This window comes from Harpia harpyja, chromosome 17 (genome assembly GCF_026419915.1).
Source record: "Harpia harpyja isolate bHarHar1 chromosome 17, bHarHar1 primary haplotype, whole genome shotgun sequence".
NCBI classification, from domain to species: domain Eukaryota; kingdom Metazoa; phylum Chordata; class Aves; order Accipitriformes; family Accipitridae; genus Harpia; species Harpia harpyja.
In genome coordinates, this window is record NC_068956.1 from 12347376 (window position 1) to 12364171 (window position 16796).

The following is a 16796-nucleotide window of genomic DNA, read 5'->3' on the forward strand; positions in this document are numbered from 1 at the left end:
ACTTCTAAGAGTTTTTTCCTGACTGTGCATATGTTGCATCCTGATAGACAATGGAAAGGTGAATCTTTCCCACAACAATGGAGAATAAAACAGAGAAGAAAACAAACCCTTCATTCAGATCAACCTTCAGGGAAACTGAGATGATTTCCATCATTTTTATGACTTTTCCCTAGAGGCAAAAGACATCTAATTAGCAAATCCCACTACAAGTTTGCTCCGATTTGACAGAAAGTGAATGTGACAAGCAGAGAAATTATAAGCCTTACATTTCCAGTTAGCCAGCTTGGGCTGATAAAGCTAAGTTCAAATGGGTTTGGGGGATCTTAAAGCTTGGGGAGTAAAAATCCAGAGGGTGAGCTGGTTCAGCTAAAAATGTGAATTTATAGTGTTCCAGTCAGTGTTATCTGATGGCGATGTCACAGCAGCCGTTTATGAATGTGCACTCACATTTCCAGCTACAAAGCATTCCAGCCAGTTCTGAGATGGTCCTTACAGTCCACATCTGAGGAGGAGTTGAATGATACCAAACAGAATCAAACCTTGATTTCTCATGAAGAAATAGGGCATGAGTAAAATAAATATTAATTGTGAATTTAATTAGTCAATGCTGGTAATTAATCATGCATTACTGTTAATGATGTGTAGGAATCCTCAGAGGTGGGAGATGATCCTCCAGGAAAGAAGACTGCGCAGCCTAAATGAGGTGATGTCCCCATTGCTAAAATCAGCAAGAGTTGACCCACGAGGTTGCTTTGTTGTCTTTATTGGAAGATAATACTAGCGGTGTCTCCTCCCACTCTGATTTAATATTCAGACTGGACTTATGGAGCAAGCAGGCCCTGACCAAGGGGTTGGCTCTTGCAGCTGCGCAGGCAGACACTAAAGGAGTCCACAGAACTCATAAAAACTGTCAGGTGAACAGTTATGTTTGAACCTTTCCAAAACTCTGCAATTTATGGACCAATTGTATTTCTAAGTATTGTTCCAGCAGCTACAGAATACTCTACTGAGAGAGACCTACCCGATTTTCTGAACATCAGCAGAACTTTGGAACAACTGCTAAGGATCTCTAAAAAAAAATCCCGTTATCTCTCTAGAGCATAGAAAAAACAGCATTCCTGCTGCAAATCTGTGTCTACAAAGCTTCTAAACTTCTCAGCTGTGCTGTGGGTCAGGTAGCCATGTCCTGCAGACGTAACTGTGGAGAGTGGTCAGATGACAAGAAACTTTGGAAGGCTACTTGCAGAAGTCTGTGATGATAGGCAAAACTCCTTCCTTGGTGTAATATCTAAAGTTTGGCACTCAGCAAAGTTCATTCATTGGCAAGTTTCCTAAGCCAAAAGATCTTGTGGCTGCACAGGTGAGAGATCCCACCACACTCATGATAAATCTTGCAAGTACTACCACAGCCAAGTTGCCAAGTACCATCTCGTTGGCTTGCCTCCCTGAGCAGCAGCCCAAAAGGACACCGAGCAAGGAGCTAACACTGCCTCAAGCAGAGCTGCTCTCAGTGTTTTCATTCCTTTCCAGAATGTGACCTTGCATATGTTTTTTCAGAAAAATAGTAGCGTTTACAAAAGTCCTGCCTGTCTCCCCTGTGCTGACAGATTGCTGGAAGCTTCATCATGGCTGGATGAAGGAACTGTTAAAATTCATCTGCCTGCCAGTCTATTAAGAGAATGGGGAAATGCGCCTAAGAAGAGAGCACACAGTGGCCCGACAAGGAGAGGAACAGCCAGCAGAGACCTCCCATAAAACAGCAAACCTGTGCCAACACTCGTTCTCCAGCATCTTCCAATGAAGCAACGTCTCCCCACCCAAAGCTGCCCATAGGTTTCACCTGATACCTCTTGCTAAGGGATTTTCTGTTGGAGAAAGTCATGGTTAGTTGGTCAGGGAATTTAAAAGAGTTAAAAGGAGAAAGGTGTCCATGCATACAACTATATTTACTTTTTTCAAAACGTCAGACTGTTCACCCAAACAGTTTGGCGAAGAAACTCCAGTTCTGAATGATTCATTCACAATGCTGCTTCTCTGGGACTTTATGGAAGACTTAGGCTTTCACTTTTCAGTAGTTTCTTATAGCTATTTTTCACATCCCCAGATGATCTTCACACCTATATTGCCATTCCATACTTTCCAATGTGTTGAGCCCACGTCCCACCAAAACTACTCAGAGTGGCATAGATGTCCCAAGGTGAAATATGTTTTACTTGTTTTGCTCCTGGTTTCCAGTTTCTAGGGTACAGTGAGGTTACATAGTCAAACTTCAATTGGCAGGTCTGAAACTTGGGATCCTGGTGTACAGTGACTTGGCATAGCATAACTGAGCTATAACAACTGATTTTGTCAGAGCACTGTTTCATGATAACACAGTGGAAGCTGGCCATGTGGTTTATAATTGTAGATATATCTGTGGCAACCTTCACCTTCATATCTAAGCATGTATTTTATCCACAGAATATTCCCAGAAGTGTGCTGGGTGTTTATAAAGCTCACAGATAAGTCTTAGATTTTCTTTGCCAAGCAGGTAACAAATGTGCAAACAGTATTTTTGTCATGTCAGTCAAAAGATATCTAAAACCAGAATTTCCTAATCCTGCCTCCCCGAGGAAAATGATGGCATAAAAGTTAACGTTGTAAAATACATTATCTGAGATAACATAGGAATTCATTAAAATTTTGCCATTCAAAAGGGCCTAAATTTTTGTAAGCTAGAAAACTTAGATAGGGGTCCAAAATAAGCTTGCATCTGCCCTACTATTTCAACTTTCTGACAAGTATCTACATAATATATAGCAGTGACTTATTCACTCTATTGGGTTAAGAAAAAAGTGTTACAAACATGTTTTTCTTGAAATTCTTATAAATGTGCATCCATCACACAAAACGTGCCATCACCAGCTCTGTGGAAGTATGTGCTGAGATGGTCATTATCTGCCACCAGTACACATCTCCTGGAGGAATGAGGGCAGGCTGGAAAAGCCTTTTTACTAATCAGACCGGAATGATTCTGTAACAAATAAGGAGGAATTTGCCTTACCTGTCTATGCTGCTGAGAGACTGGATACTGCAAACCTGAGATTTGCTGGCTTTGCTGCATTTTCTGAAGCATCATTTTTTGCTGCATTGCTAGGGGTACATTAGGTGGTCTTTGAAGAGAATGGTTTGGGAGAGGTTGAGCAGGTTGCGGCTGCGGCTGTTGTTGCTGCTGTGGCTGTGGCTGTTGCACGGGGGCTGAACCCTGTGCCTGCTGCGTGTAGTGCAGAAGGGCAGGCTTGTTTTGGGAGCCCAAAACTGAAGGCATCTGCTGGTTTGTTTGCTCTGAGTTAAAGTGAAACAAAGGCTTTGTGTTGCCATGATGCTGCTCTAGTGGTGGCTGAGCGCTGCTGATAAAGTTTCTGTTGAGGTCCTGAGGCTTCTGTTGCATGATTATGTCCATGGGATTGCTCTGGGGAGTGGTTGGTTTATAAACATAGTTGTTCATCCCTTTCGACTGGTTTCCATTCACTGGTACCCCAAGCATTGCTGAGCTTTGTGGGCTGAACTGCTGCTGGCGAAAAGAAGGGCTGGGGATTTTCTCTTGCACGAAGGGTCCAGGGGAAGGTCCTGATGGAGACAGAGTGGACCAGTTGGCTGTCTGGTTCTGCTGCTGCTGTTGCTGCTGAATCAAGGCATGCTGCTGCCGGTTGGCTGCGATCTGTTTGAGCTGCTGTGCATGAGACACCTCCTGCCAGTTAGGTAATGGCCGACTGGATGCAGAAGAAACCTGTGATACCTGTGTTTGACTCTGAGGCACCGAAGGAATGGGTGAAGAGGTGGACATGGCAGTGGTGGCCATAGTGAAGGCTGGACCTGTAGAAGAAGGCCTCATCTGTGGGGAGCCCACAGGAGCTTGGTTCATGCCTGGTGCATATTCACTTTTTATCACCATCTTATCCATCTGCAGAGATCTCACAGGTCCCCTCTGGCTCTGCTGCCCAAGGTCAATGTTGAATGGCTCGTCTTGTTTTATCGTGGCATTTATCATATTCTCTAGCTCAAGATCACTCATTGGTGGCACTGATATGTTAGTCAGTTCATTAAATAGTTCCTGAAGCTCCAGATCCATCATTTGTTCCCAGGAGTCTTCCCCATATCTGTTAGGGAACATGTTCTCATGGGACATCTGGCCATCTAAGTGTTTGCTGCAGGACATCGTTTCTCCTGGTTCTTTCTTTACCTCTTTCAAAGTCATGTTAAACATGCCATTCCCACTAGCATGTGTATTGTTTGCTAGGTTGCTGGCCTTTCTTTGTGGTCCTTGCCCCACAGACATAGTTCCTGACATTGACTGGCTTTGGCAATTGTTAACATGTTGTCCACCTTGTCCCACTGAGATATTATCACCCACTCTTATCCTCTTAATGTCAAGGAAAGAGCTCTCTGAAACACCATTGGGCCTCTTGTTGTTGACAGGCGACAGATTTACTACCAACTTTCTCTTCAAGGAGCCTTGGAGCTGAAAGAAGCAGAGACAAAAAAAAATGATCATTAGATGACACTGAAGAAACAATCTGTAGTCTACCTGCTAGAAGGATCTTGAAAGGCAACAGGCAAGTAAGCATTGCTTAGTACAGAAAGCTACTCCGTGCTTTCTCAGTCAATGAAACTATGCAGAACTGTAGGAAAATATGTTGTAAGTGAGACATCTCCCTGCCACCACCCCGTCCTTGTAGCCACCAGCATTTCTCAAGCACTGCTGCCTCCTGTTGATCACAGACCCCCTTCCCCCATGGATGTGAGTGGCGGGAGGTGGCCAGACCTGTAGCTGGCAAAGCCTAGGGCGTATCTGCCCCAGATTTGCTCCCATCTAACTGTGCCAGACAGACTGAAAGTATTTTTAGATAGCAGAGACTAATGCAGTCATGAAATCTGCCCTTGTGCCTATCCAGGGCTGCAGAATTTTACTCTCATGATTTTGGTATGTGATCCAAAGACCATTTTTGACTGTTGTAGAGTCCAAAGGTCCTAGGAGACATTTTAATGGCACACACAAGATCCAGGCATCCCAATCTCACATAGGTTTATACTGGCCAGAGATGTGTATGATAAAGATGTTAGATGTTAACTTTTTCAAAACTGAAAATGAAGCCACTGGAGCCATGTCAGGTTATGTCAGCCAAGGGTCTGGCCCATGATGTACTGCTGGATTATCTTCCAGAGATGTCTATTAATACATTAAGCCCTAATTGTTTATGTCCTGAAACATCTGCTATAAAACACACAGTCCACGCAACACTGCTCTGAGAACTGTAAGTCTATTTCATTTTCCTTGAATATTTACAGCGATACTTTCATCTGCTCACAAGCCCTGTGGGCCTACTGAAGGAAAAGATGTTCACGGCTCTGTCCAAATGATCTACACTCATCTGCCATGGTTGTACACACAAATTCCCACCCAGCACACACAAAACAAAGATGTAGTCCCACAAGCTGAAAAGGTTGGACTTGGTGCCTATGCCCTCAAGTAAGGTGCAGATACCCTCAAGGAGAGTTAATCTAAACACAATTCATAAAAGATCACTTTTAAACAAGTGCAGCTGTCATATCTTTAGCTCTGTACATTAAAGGTGCGCACACCAAGCAGCGAACACACACTCACGCAGTCCTCGCTCAGTTGACACACACGCTGATGCTGTTTCAGCTGTGAGCAATGTCAGGAAACCCCGCAGGGAAACATGGCTCATCTTCTGCCTTTCTGTGCCTGACCAGAAGCACACCAGCCTTGGAAGCAACAGGACAATGTTATCTGACAAATACCTGTGTGTGCCAGTGAGAAAACGGCGCCTGTACAAACTGTGATACCTTGGGAGGCTGTGATGGGCAGAGGGAACACTGAGAACTCTGATTTTCCAGTTAGGTGAGGAAGGATGATTTATGAAATCTTCCAATCACATTATTTGTATCATGCTGTTTCATGTACAGAAGTCCGTGGGCACGCAATACTCTGTTGTGGCCCCCATTCCCCTCAACTCCAGGCTTATCTATAGGTAAGAGCTCTTCCCAGATAACTCCAGGTGTGAACACTTTTATTCTGGTGTGAATACCAGTGAGTTGCTTGGGAAGAGCTCAAGTGACAAATACATATTTCCTCCGTACCCACCTATCCTTCCATTGCATCAGCAGGTCACTAAGTTTAGCCCTTAAAAATAAAGCTTGTAACTTCTCTCTCTGACACCGAAAATCTCATCTCATATCTCAAGTTAAGTTTCCAGCATAGCTTTTGAATCACAGATTCATGTTTTCACTTCATAATGACAGACATATTGGTGCCTACTTGTACAAGTCCACAGACCTTGTGCCTTCAAGAGTAACTAATTGTCATTAGGTGTCCCCAGGCGGGGAGTTTTGGGTGGTCACTTGCAAAGTGCACAGACTGTCTTTGGTTAGTGTGTTCCTTCTAACACATGAGTCACTGTACTTTCCTTTGCAAAAAAAAAAAAAGGTAAGCTGCACTTCCTTTTACCATCAGTTTTGCTGTCAGTGTGTTTATTAGAAATCATTCTTGTGCCCCCAAACTCATCTTCCTGGGAAATGGGGAAGTCCCCATGTTATCAGAATACATGACTTGGCAGCACGTCTTTCTTTCAGATGTTCTGCTGACAGAAAGGCTGAACAGATAATGAAAAATATATCCTCTGCATATGTATATGCTTTATGTAGTTAATATGCCTTTCTGAGTTAATTTTGCTTTTGCTTGACATTTTGAATCGGAGGGAGCTGTTTAAAATGTCTTCACATTTTCAGAACACCTGCACCAGGCTTTCTGATACAATTAAAAACGCAGGTGTTGCACCGTGCTGTACATAGCAGCTGCTTTTCTTCTGCATTTGAACTAGCTGCTAGTAGATACGGGTGAACTGTGAAGTGGTTCGCCTGGTGACACGCACAAGTCAGCAGCAGAGCCAGGGAGAGCACCATGACCTCCAGACACATCCCTTAACCAAGCGCTCCCTCCCTCGACACGAGCTGGAGGACTCCTGGCTTCATGACATCTGCTCTGCTAAAGTGCCCACCAAAAAAGGCACCATGCATTTCTAAAGAAGAAGTAACAAGTGCTGGCTTATCACATCTCCCCCAAACCTTGCAAACATTGCTCTCTGAATGCTGACAACACCTTGGTCAATAGATGTCCTCACCTTAAAGCAGTAATGAGAGCCAGCGAGGCTGCAAAGGTGCAGGGGACTCTTGGGGGACTTCACTGAGGCTGCTGAAAAATCCTGCTTTCCTATCCCCCATGAGTTAGGGATGTGGAGGGCGAGGGCACGGGAAGGATGCGGCAGCCCACAGGGGCGAAGCCCCCTCTCCCTCCTTGCACCGAGCTGTTACTAATTATGTGTCAGGGTGGTTTGTGGGGGACCGGTCTGCGTTTGTTCGGTGAGACGAGCAGTGTCCACCACCAGCCTCTCTGTCTTGCTATTTCATCTGAACGCTGCCTTCTACGGGGCACTGCTGCCCCAGCATTATGCCTGGGTTTTTTCAGAAGGGAACGGACCAGGGTTCGATTACTCAAATCTTTGCAGTTTTCTAGCAATCCCATTTTTCAACTACTGATTGAAAGCCAGCACTCGAGCTCTTTTTCCCCAAGCAAAGCACAGACTCTCCAGGGGGTAAAAAAAGAGCTTGCCAGATTTCAAGCTCCGTCTCTTCCAATTTGCAAGCCAGGATTGATTTGGGTCAGTAAACGTAAAGCAAAAGTTCCTATAACACACAAGCACATTCCTCAGATCAAACGGGCTCGCGATTACACATCTCAAACTGCTTGAAGTGCGTAATACTGAAAGGCTCCGTGATGGGAAAGGAGTGACATGACAGTAAGCGGGAGAGGAGGAAGCCCTCCATGCACGGCTCCATCCCACAGGTAGGTGGGCAGCCCTGTGTGAACCATCCAAGAGTACGTGCATTTCCTGGCAGCCTGTGTTATTGTAAGACCTTTTGCTGAGCAGGCTCTGGTGAGTCAGCATGAGTTCACGCACTTACAGCGAGGGAGTGCTGGATGCATTGATTTTTCTGAAGTTAAAACTGCACGGGCTAAGCCTCTGGAGATCACGTTTGCAAGGTAGCGCAGTGCTGTTACTGGCCAAGCTGCTCAGGGACGTTAACAGCAGAGGGCAAAACTCTAGAGATGACTTGGTCTAAACGACCCAGTGTGACCATGTCCTGTGCAGAGGGAAAATTAATTTCTATTTAAAACTTATTCTGAGTCGTAAAAGGGATTTAAGAGAGGCAGCTTCTTCTCTAATTCTCCCTGACACCAGGCCAAAGCTAATAATTAGGGCTCATCAAAATCTGGTATCAAATCATTTCTCTTTTGGCAAAAAAAAAAAAAAAAAAAAAAAAAAAAAAGGCTTTTTCTTCACCTTTCTTTTGGTTGAGATTTTTTACTAAATCTAAAACTAGAGGACTTTCATGAAAATGGATTATTTTTTTCTGGCTCAAAAGTTTTTTCAGAAAATGGAAACAAAAACTTATTTGGTGCAAAAGCACAATTTGTCAATGAGAAATTTTAGAAATCGTTTTCTCCAAAATATCCATATTTAACAATATTTTTATCACATCTTTGATCCATTTCTGTCATTAACCATGTGCATTTACCTTGTATTCCTTTCCAAAGGGACTGTCCAATATGGCCAAGAAAAGAATTTGTCTGTGGCAGCAGGAAATTATAAGGACTATCTGGTTTCACTTTCATTGAAAGTCTTATTTTTTGTGCGCTTCATGCAGCTTCTTCAGTTGGACTTCCTCTAGAATTTACTTTTTACTTCATTTAACAATGTGTAGGAGCACAGCGCTTGACACAAGTCCTAGGTTAACCACCCAGCAGGCTTGAGTTTCACAGCTCTCAGGACAAGTAAAACAGCCTGTTGCTCTGACTTGCCCAAGTGTCTCCATAGTGCCTGCAGATCTCCAAAAAAATTCATTTCCCAGTGCAACCCATCCTTGGCCTGGTACAGATATGTTAGTAACATATCTGACTGTCATCTCAAAATGTTTATAGCTAGACATTTAAGACTGGACCAAGCCACCAAAATGCTCCAAGCAAACTACAGAGAAAATATCAGAGTGTGATAGTTTTAAGTCTCCACTAAACCTTGTTAGCTGAAGACGTAAAAGGAAGCATCTCCTGCCATCTTTGTTCTCCCACCTCTCACATTTTCCTACTAAGGTTTGCAGCTTTTTTAGCTTGTGTGGTGGAACAACGGGGACGAAACTCATAACGTGCTGCTAACTTAAACCCCAAGCAATTATCACACTTTGTTTGTGAAGCAGGCAGCACGGCGGTGTTAGTGATTCATGTGGAGTAATACTTCTCATGTTAAAAAAGCAGCTTTGGATTTTATGCTTTTAACATAGAAGCAGCAGACAAATCCACTTTAAAAGGCCCCTTTTGGAATTCCTAGACTGTCTCACAATATGTGCTGACTGTATCTATGACTGCACTGTAAACAGAATCCTTCATGTATCTGGGGAGGGGAAGGGTTAAAGGAATTACATGAAAAATACAGAAAATATTCAAACAATGAAAGTGGCCAAAAAAAAAAAAAAAAAAGAGAGAGTTCATTCCAAAGGAGGCAAACATGCTGAATGCTACTTCTTATTTATGCTGTGAAAGCACCTTTGCATCCCAGGGCTGGGCCCAGCGAGCCAGCCCTGGGACTTAGGGCCTGATCCTGAATGACAGCAGCTCTCATTTTCTAAACAGTGGTTCGCAGCGTTTGCTGCCAGCCTTCTGCAGTGCCACCTCCTGCAGCGTCCAGAGCTGAGCTGAGCTGGGGAGCGTCTCTCCAGGCAGGGATTGGGGTGCACCAGCGCAGAGCCTCCCTGCTGCAGGCATCTCCCCAGCGTGCAGGAGGACCGGGAGCCCCTCTCCTTGTTTTCTTACCCCTTCGGCCAGACACGATGGCCATGGCGACTCACACCATGGCCAGCTGCAGAGCCGCTGCTGCACCCCGGGGCTGGCACAAGGATGAGGAGGGGCCACTGCCCCGAGCTGCCACCGCCGGGGCCATCACAGCTCCTAACGCCATGATCACACGGGCACCCTCACGGCCCATTTCTGACTACAGACGCACTTTTTAGGCACAGGTGAAAGGACTCCCATTACCGCTTTTTCTACATATCTCCTGATATCTGGTGGCTCTGGCTGTTCCCACTCTTCCCCACACCCAGGGTTCACCCTGACGTCTCTCCTGAAGTTCTCAATAGCATGGTCCTCTTCTGAGCACCTCTCCCCAGGCCCTCTGCTCTGCACGTTCTCTGCACAGCAAGAGGACATTTATTTTTAATCTTCTGTCTTCATTTGCAACTTCTACCTGACATGGATGAGAATGCAAGCGTGACAGTTGTCTTCAGAGAGATTTTAGCACTCCAGGTTCAGAAAGTCCAATCTGCTGGATGATGCCGATCTTGGAAACAACATTAATTTTTCATGCAGGACTGAGTGACAGAGCGGAGGCCCTGGGCACGCCGCACAACGGGGAGCAGCACAGAGAGCTGGTGTGTCCTCACAGCACCGCACAGCACCCCGGTTGGGTCAGGGCAGTCCTATCACGGTTGCAAAGAGCTGCGCAAGAGCAGCCGATGCTGTTTCCCACTCCAGCCTGGTTTGCACAGGCTCAGCTCCAGGCGCCTCCTCCCGCCTGCTCTGTGTCCCCAGAAAGGAGACCAGCCTCTCTCTCTGAGCAGTGAGGAGGAGGAGGTGCATGTGCCTTCAGCCCAGCGCTGTCGGTGAGCATGGCAGCTCGAGGCAGCACACCTCCACTCCGCCTCACTCCTCTCCCATTTGGCTAACTAGCTCCTGAGACCACTCCGATCACAAGGAGCAAGGTTTGCTGCCATAAGGTTTTTGCTCTACACATCCCAAACCTTCTCACCTCCCATCCCTGTCTTTCTGATCATAAGCTCTTTGGGAAGAGACTCGGTGTCTATACAGGCCCTCTGGCACCGGAGTCCTAGCTGTGGTTGATCCTTAGGCATAAACACCACTGACAATAATAATGCTGATTGAGAGGTAACACAAGTTTTTCTCCCTGTTTACTGTAATAAGTGCCACTAAAACTGAATTTATAGTAACAAATAAGGATGTTCCTCGGCTGACAAGTATCCACTTAATTCTCATTAGCTGGGAACAAGGCTGGAATAGTAATCAGTATGTTAGAAATCCCACAATTTACCTGTGCTTATGGAAAAATTGCATACCTTGCCAACTGAACATACCAACCTAAAAATGCATCCATATTATTCACAGTGTACTGCCTAGAAATATCACGTCAGGGCTTTGGTCCAAGTTGCTGAAGCACAATAATTATATTTTCTATGCAGATTTTACATCTGATGGATTATAAAATATCATGTCTAGCCACAGTCTTTTAGAAGAATAGGAACACAGAGAAACAATAGCACTTTAACTAGGTCAAGATTGCTAATCAGAATGTAGCAGTCACTACTGTGTGCAAAACAAATAGGCATGAAAGATCTGTATTTCTTATCCTGCAAGCTGTGTATTTGTCTTCTGGAGAAGTCTCTTCTGTTCTTTTTTTTCTTTTTTTTTTTAAGATCCTTTTCAACCATGAATAAATTAACAATCACTTTATGCGAAATCTACAGAAATTTATGTCAACGTTTATTACCATGAAATGTGGAACAAAGCATAATGCAACCTGAGCTTTGGGAAATGCGACTGCTTAGCTGGTCCTATCCTGATGAGAAGGAAATATCAAATGCATTATAAATGTTGACAAGATGATCGGGCATGTAAAAGAGGTCATCCAACACCACCCTCCACATTGTTTACCAGTTTCATAAGTCAGCTTAAAGTATTAAAAACACATACTGTCTTGCACAGGAAGCTCCTAATCCTTAAAAATGTGGCTGATGTTATTTGATTTGCCTTTTAGAGATCAAGAGCATAGCAGATTTCACCTAAGGAAAGCCCGCCGAGAGCAGTCTGGTCCTGGTTTTCTGCCCAGCATCGCTTCCAAACTGGCTGCGCAAAGGCTGTGTAGCTTCATTAAAGCACATATCCATGCCCACACATGGGCTTTTATTACCTGTCTAAGCACCTATCTCCTCTGCAACACTCAAAAGTATCAAAAGTTCAATCAATGGAGGAAGACAGCAGCCATCCATCCAGCCTTGGAAAATAAGGAAATATTTAGGCTGTTTCTCTCTTCCTGCAAATCAACGCGTCGCACAGGACACTCACGCCAACTGTTTGGCCTTGAGGTCTTCTGCAGAGTAAGTTACAGTTCACAGGAGATACAGTCATCACTTGTCAATTGGAAAAAAAAAGATCCCTTCAGTATATTACCCAGTCATGCTTCCAGGATCAGACTCTATCAGCCAGGACAAGGAGGGCCTGCTTCAATCAGAACTGCCTTCCATCACTGCATCAACTAAGACTCTTAATGAGTAATTGGAAAAATGGCTTCTTGTTAGGAGGAAGGAATCCTGATACTCTGCCAAAAACTTCAATGGAGAAGTGATATTTAGGATCAAATCCAGGCCTGTGTAAGAGGACGTCTCTAACAAGGTTGCTGCACTTGCTTGATGGCTGGGCTTGACCTATTAGCATCTTCCTCCTGCCTCTCTCCATCATGCACGTTCACCCCATTAAGAAGGACATAAAGTAAAAGCAGTACACTTAATAGTCATTTCCAAAACCTTCAGCTTAAACATGCAGTGTCAGGACAGGCCAAGTGCACCCCACCAATAGTTTGACCTTTATGAGCAGAACAGGCAAAAATTTAGAGGGTTTTGGAGACAAGTAACAGCAATGATTTAAGAGCTTTGAAGATACTCCTATGAAGAGACCGGACAATAGAAGGGACAAACAAAACAGAAAATTATGAAAGTTTATATAATAAGACTCTAACATTAACTGCAGATCAAGAAGGCATTTAGCAAACTTGAACAGCAGTAAATTCAATCCCAATGAAATGATAAACTTTGTCTTCCAATGTGGATAGAGTCTAAGGAACTACATGACAGATCCAGAGCTCAGCAAGATCTAAAGAGGGACTGAGCACTTGTTTGGAAATGGGAAGATCCTGACTTACAAAAGGTGATGATAAAATATTTAGAAGGGGATGTGAAATACTAAACACCAAGGTTCAAACCAGTCTATGGTTCATGGGGACTGGCTATGGTTGTCAGTGGGCAGGGGAGAAAGAGGTAAGGGGGAGGACTGGTGGTTTTTGCAGGCCTATCAAGGTGATTGTGTATCTTCCCCTGATATATTTCTCATTGCTATCGATGAGATGCTCCAAGGGTTTAGAAAGAACACATCTGGCCATGTTTCACAACTCCTGTATTTCCAACACTTTAGAAGTCTGGAAGAAAACTCTAAAAATGGGAGTCATTTGGCAGGTATCTAAATGTTTACTACTAATTGTACCCCTGAGTTTCAGTTTTAGCCTGAACACACAGACAGAATGACAGAACAAGAATGAATAGTAAAAATCGGTCTGAGACAATGGGAGATCGTTAGCAGGTTACAGCAGTTCTGAATGCCTTGTTGTCTTGGAATACCACATGTTGCCATTCAGGTGATTTTTTATTATTTGGTCTTTCTTTGAGTACCATCTTGATGATATTTTATGAAAAGGTTGAAAGAATCCAAACCCAAGAATATGGCCAGAAAGTGTGAATGGAAAGGTTTGGAAACAAGCCAACACCCAGGAAGGAAGGCTCCCGGAGCTGGAAAAGGCCAGTGCGGATAGAGGGGACCAGGAGCAGTCTGGGGTAGGAAAAAGGCACCTACAAGCTAAAAAAAGACCCCAAAATTCAGGTAGTGAAAAGCTTACGAGATTGTGCTTAAAAGGAATGTAAGAAATGACAAGCGGAGTGGAGAGGATGAGTGAAAGATGTTTGCACAAGTAGACAAGTCAAATGCAGGGAGATATCTCTGAAGAAAGCGAAGATAAGTTTTCTGGCTTTCTTCTTCTCTCTGATTAGCAAAGAGAAAATTTGATAGTACAGAGCATCTAGCAAAAGCTTGGTTTTTACAAAAAGATATGCTTTGGCAAAAGGAGGTGACATTGCAGCAAGGTTCATGTGTCTCAAGAGCTGTTGATTCTGCACCAGATGCCATCATCGCATGTTTTAAAATGTAACATTGAACAGTGTTACACTGGTCACTGAATAGGTAGGAAGAGTATGTGAAGACCAGATGTGGTGCAGGGAAGGGATAAAAGAGGGTAAGAAAACGTGAGAGCCGTGCCGTGGCCTGTCTGTGGGAGACAGGCTCAATGGCAGTGCCCCCCGCCAGCAGCCCTGACGGACTGAGGAGAGGCTCACGGAGACAGCGCCAAGGCAGGACTTGCAAACCTCCCCAGGGATGAGGTGACGCAGTTTGCACACTGCAGCCGTTCAGCTCCTTTGTCCTGCCCCTCTGAGGCAAAGCCCTGCTGCTGAGCACACACCGTGGTTTGTGGCTTGGAGCAGCAATGGCAGTGACTAAGACTGTCAGTGCGATCCCCTGCTGCGGACGGTCACGTCTCTGCAGCCACCCAGTCTCCTAGGAGCCTTTGCACTGAATGACATTATCCCAACTACAGCTTTCTTCAAGGGGATCGTTGGTCCTAGACTCATCACCGAGTCCCATGAGACACAGTGGGACGTTAAGCAGCTGATGAAGATGCTCCTGGTAGTTCTGGACAAGAGCCCATTCCCGCCAGATATGCATTACATCTCCTGTGGTGGTAAACCACAAAGGGTCACCACAAAACTTTCAGGTATTTTTGGCCACTGTGGTAGTTTTCAGTGAATGGGACAGAAGTGGATTCGTTACAACTGATGCTTCCTATATGCCATATTTCCTATCTGCACTTATCGCTTGTTGAGGGAATTCATACAAATAGGAACAGCACTGAAAAATGGCCAGTTCTAGGCCTCTCAAAGATAACAGCCATTCTCGAAGTCGTATTTTCCTCCACAGCAGCCTTGAGTCTGTTTCTAGAGCCAATTGTAATAGCTGGCTTTGAAAATTCAAAATGAGAAAAATTCCCTGTTTGGCAATGATTGAGTGGAATAGCATCTCCTTCCTCACACAACACACTGTGACGAGGGGACACACTCCTGCAAGACTGGACGCAGGTACTACAACCATCACAAGAAACAGCATTCCTTTGGCTACACAGTGAAAATGGGTCAGCCAAGGACTCTAAGGATCCCTCAACTACAACCGAGCTTTGTTGCATCAGTACTGCCTCACTTTTGTAGTCTATACATTGACGACGCACCAGGTGTGGCCAGAAGCAGAACTGTTCGGCTGCTCTGCCGACTTGGATAAGGGAGTCCATGCACCTAGAGTAAGTCCCCACCAAGAGCCATGCAGTGGAAAACCTCTGCAGTCATGTAGCTCCATAGCTGGGTCTCTTAAATTCCATCTCTGCAGACCACTAACACAGTAGAAAGAAAGTTCATTTGCTACTTTTCCGTTTACCATGTTATTCACAGAAAGAAAATAAAAGTATTGTGGCAAGGGTCTTAGTGGAGAGTTCCTTAGAAGACCTTTAGGATCATAAAATGACATAGCTGCGAAGGGACCTCTGGACATCAAGTGGTCCCGGCCCTGCTGAAAGCAGAGCTACCTTCAAAGTTACATCAGATTCCTCAGGACATTGTCCAGGCAAGTGTTGAACACATGCAAGGATTAAGACTCCACAACCTCTCCGGGTGCAAATCCAGCTCCCCTTTTTTTTTCCTTATGTCTAGTTAGCAACTTGTGTTTCTTGCCTCTCATCCTTTTGTCCTTCACTTCTAAGACAGATCTGGTATATAAATGGAAAACTTTGAATGTAGGGTGAATGGAGGAAATGTATAAATTCGACTTGTCTCCAAGTCAACGATATATACGATGAGGGAGGAGGAAGAGATGAAAGCCATAAATGACAATGCACTTGAGAAATGTCAATCTCTGTTTCTATGCAGATTCCTTCAGGGAAAGCATCAGATCAGTAGCTTTTAAATGACATAAACAATCAAAGGGTTGACCAAGCAAACTGATTCTGCATCAGACGAATTCAAGTAGCTAAATGATGCTTTTCCTTAAGCCCGATCTAAAGCCCATTGAGACATCCAAGTCTTTAAATGGACTTTGCTGGACTTTGTTTCTCTCTCCTTGATTATAAGGTTCCATGACAAGGACTTGATCTCTATATATTTTTCTGAAAAATACTCTTTATGCATTTAGACACTGTCAAACACATTAATAACGAGCCCTGCTTTCCAGCTAAATTCCAAAAGACACCAATGCACATTCAGCACCTCTGAAAAGCAGACATCTATCTAGGTGTCAAAATATGGATCCCAATATACTTTCAAAAATACTAGACAGGATAAAAAATAATTTTCCATTTTGATAACTAATGTGAAACCTTTCACCTTTACAGCACCAGTTAATGGTTGCTAGAAATCAGTACAGTTGAAGGGCTGCAGAGCAAACTGCTATACATGAAGCTCTGGAGGTATCAGGCCAGTTCCTAGTGGACAAATGACCATGTCATTCTTGGTGCTAGTTAGTTCCTTTTGCCCTTTGTACGCTTCCCTTTCTTTCACAAGCCTTAGCTAGGAAGCTCTGGGTCAAATATGCTCAGAGGTCACTCACCAAATTTCCACTCTCAGAAAGACTGACCAAAACCTCAGGGTTATCAAAGCACTTCAGTGAAACTTTGCTTGCGTATTACTTAGACTAGACTTGCTTTGGTAGATACATATTTATTCTCATTTATGGTGTGGGAATACACATTTTA

The 16796-nt window shown here is 44.3% G+C and overlaps 1 protein-coding gene across 1 annotated transcript in view; it reads right to left on the bottom strand.

The window, feature by feature from the left end:
- Window positions 1-16796, bottom strand: part of MAML2 (mastermind like transcriptional coactivator 2) — a 221718-nt gene that overhangs the window by 68178 nt on the left and 136744 nt on the right. Inside the window, exon 2 of the mRNA XM_052812768.1 lies at window positions 3044-4501. Coding sequence (XP_052668728.1) covers window positions 3044-4501 — 1458 coding nt within the window. The remainder of the gene's footprint in view (window positions 1-3043; window positions 4502-16796) is intronic.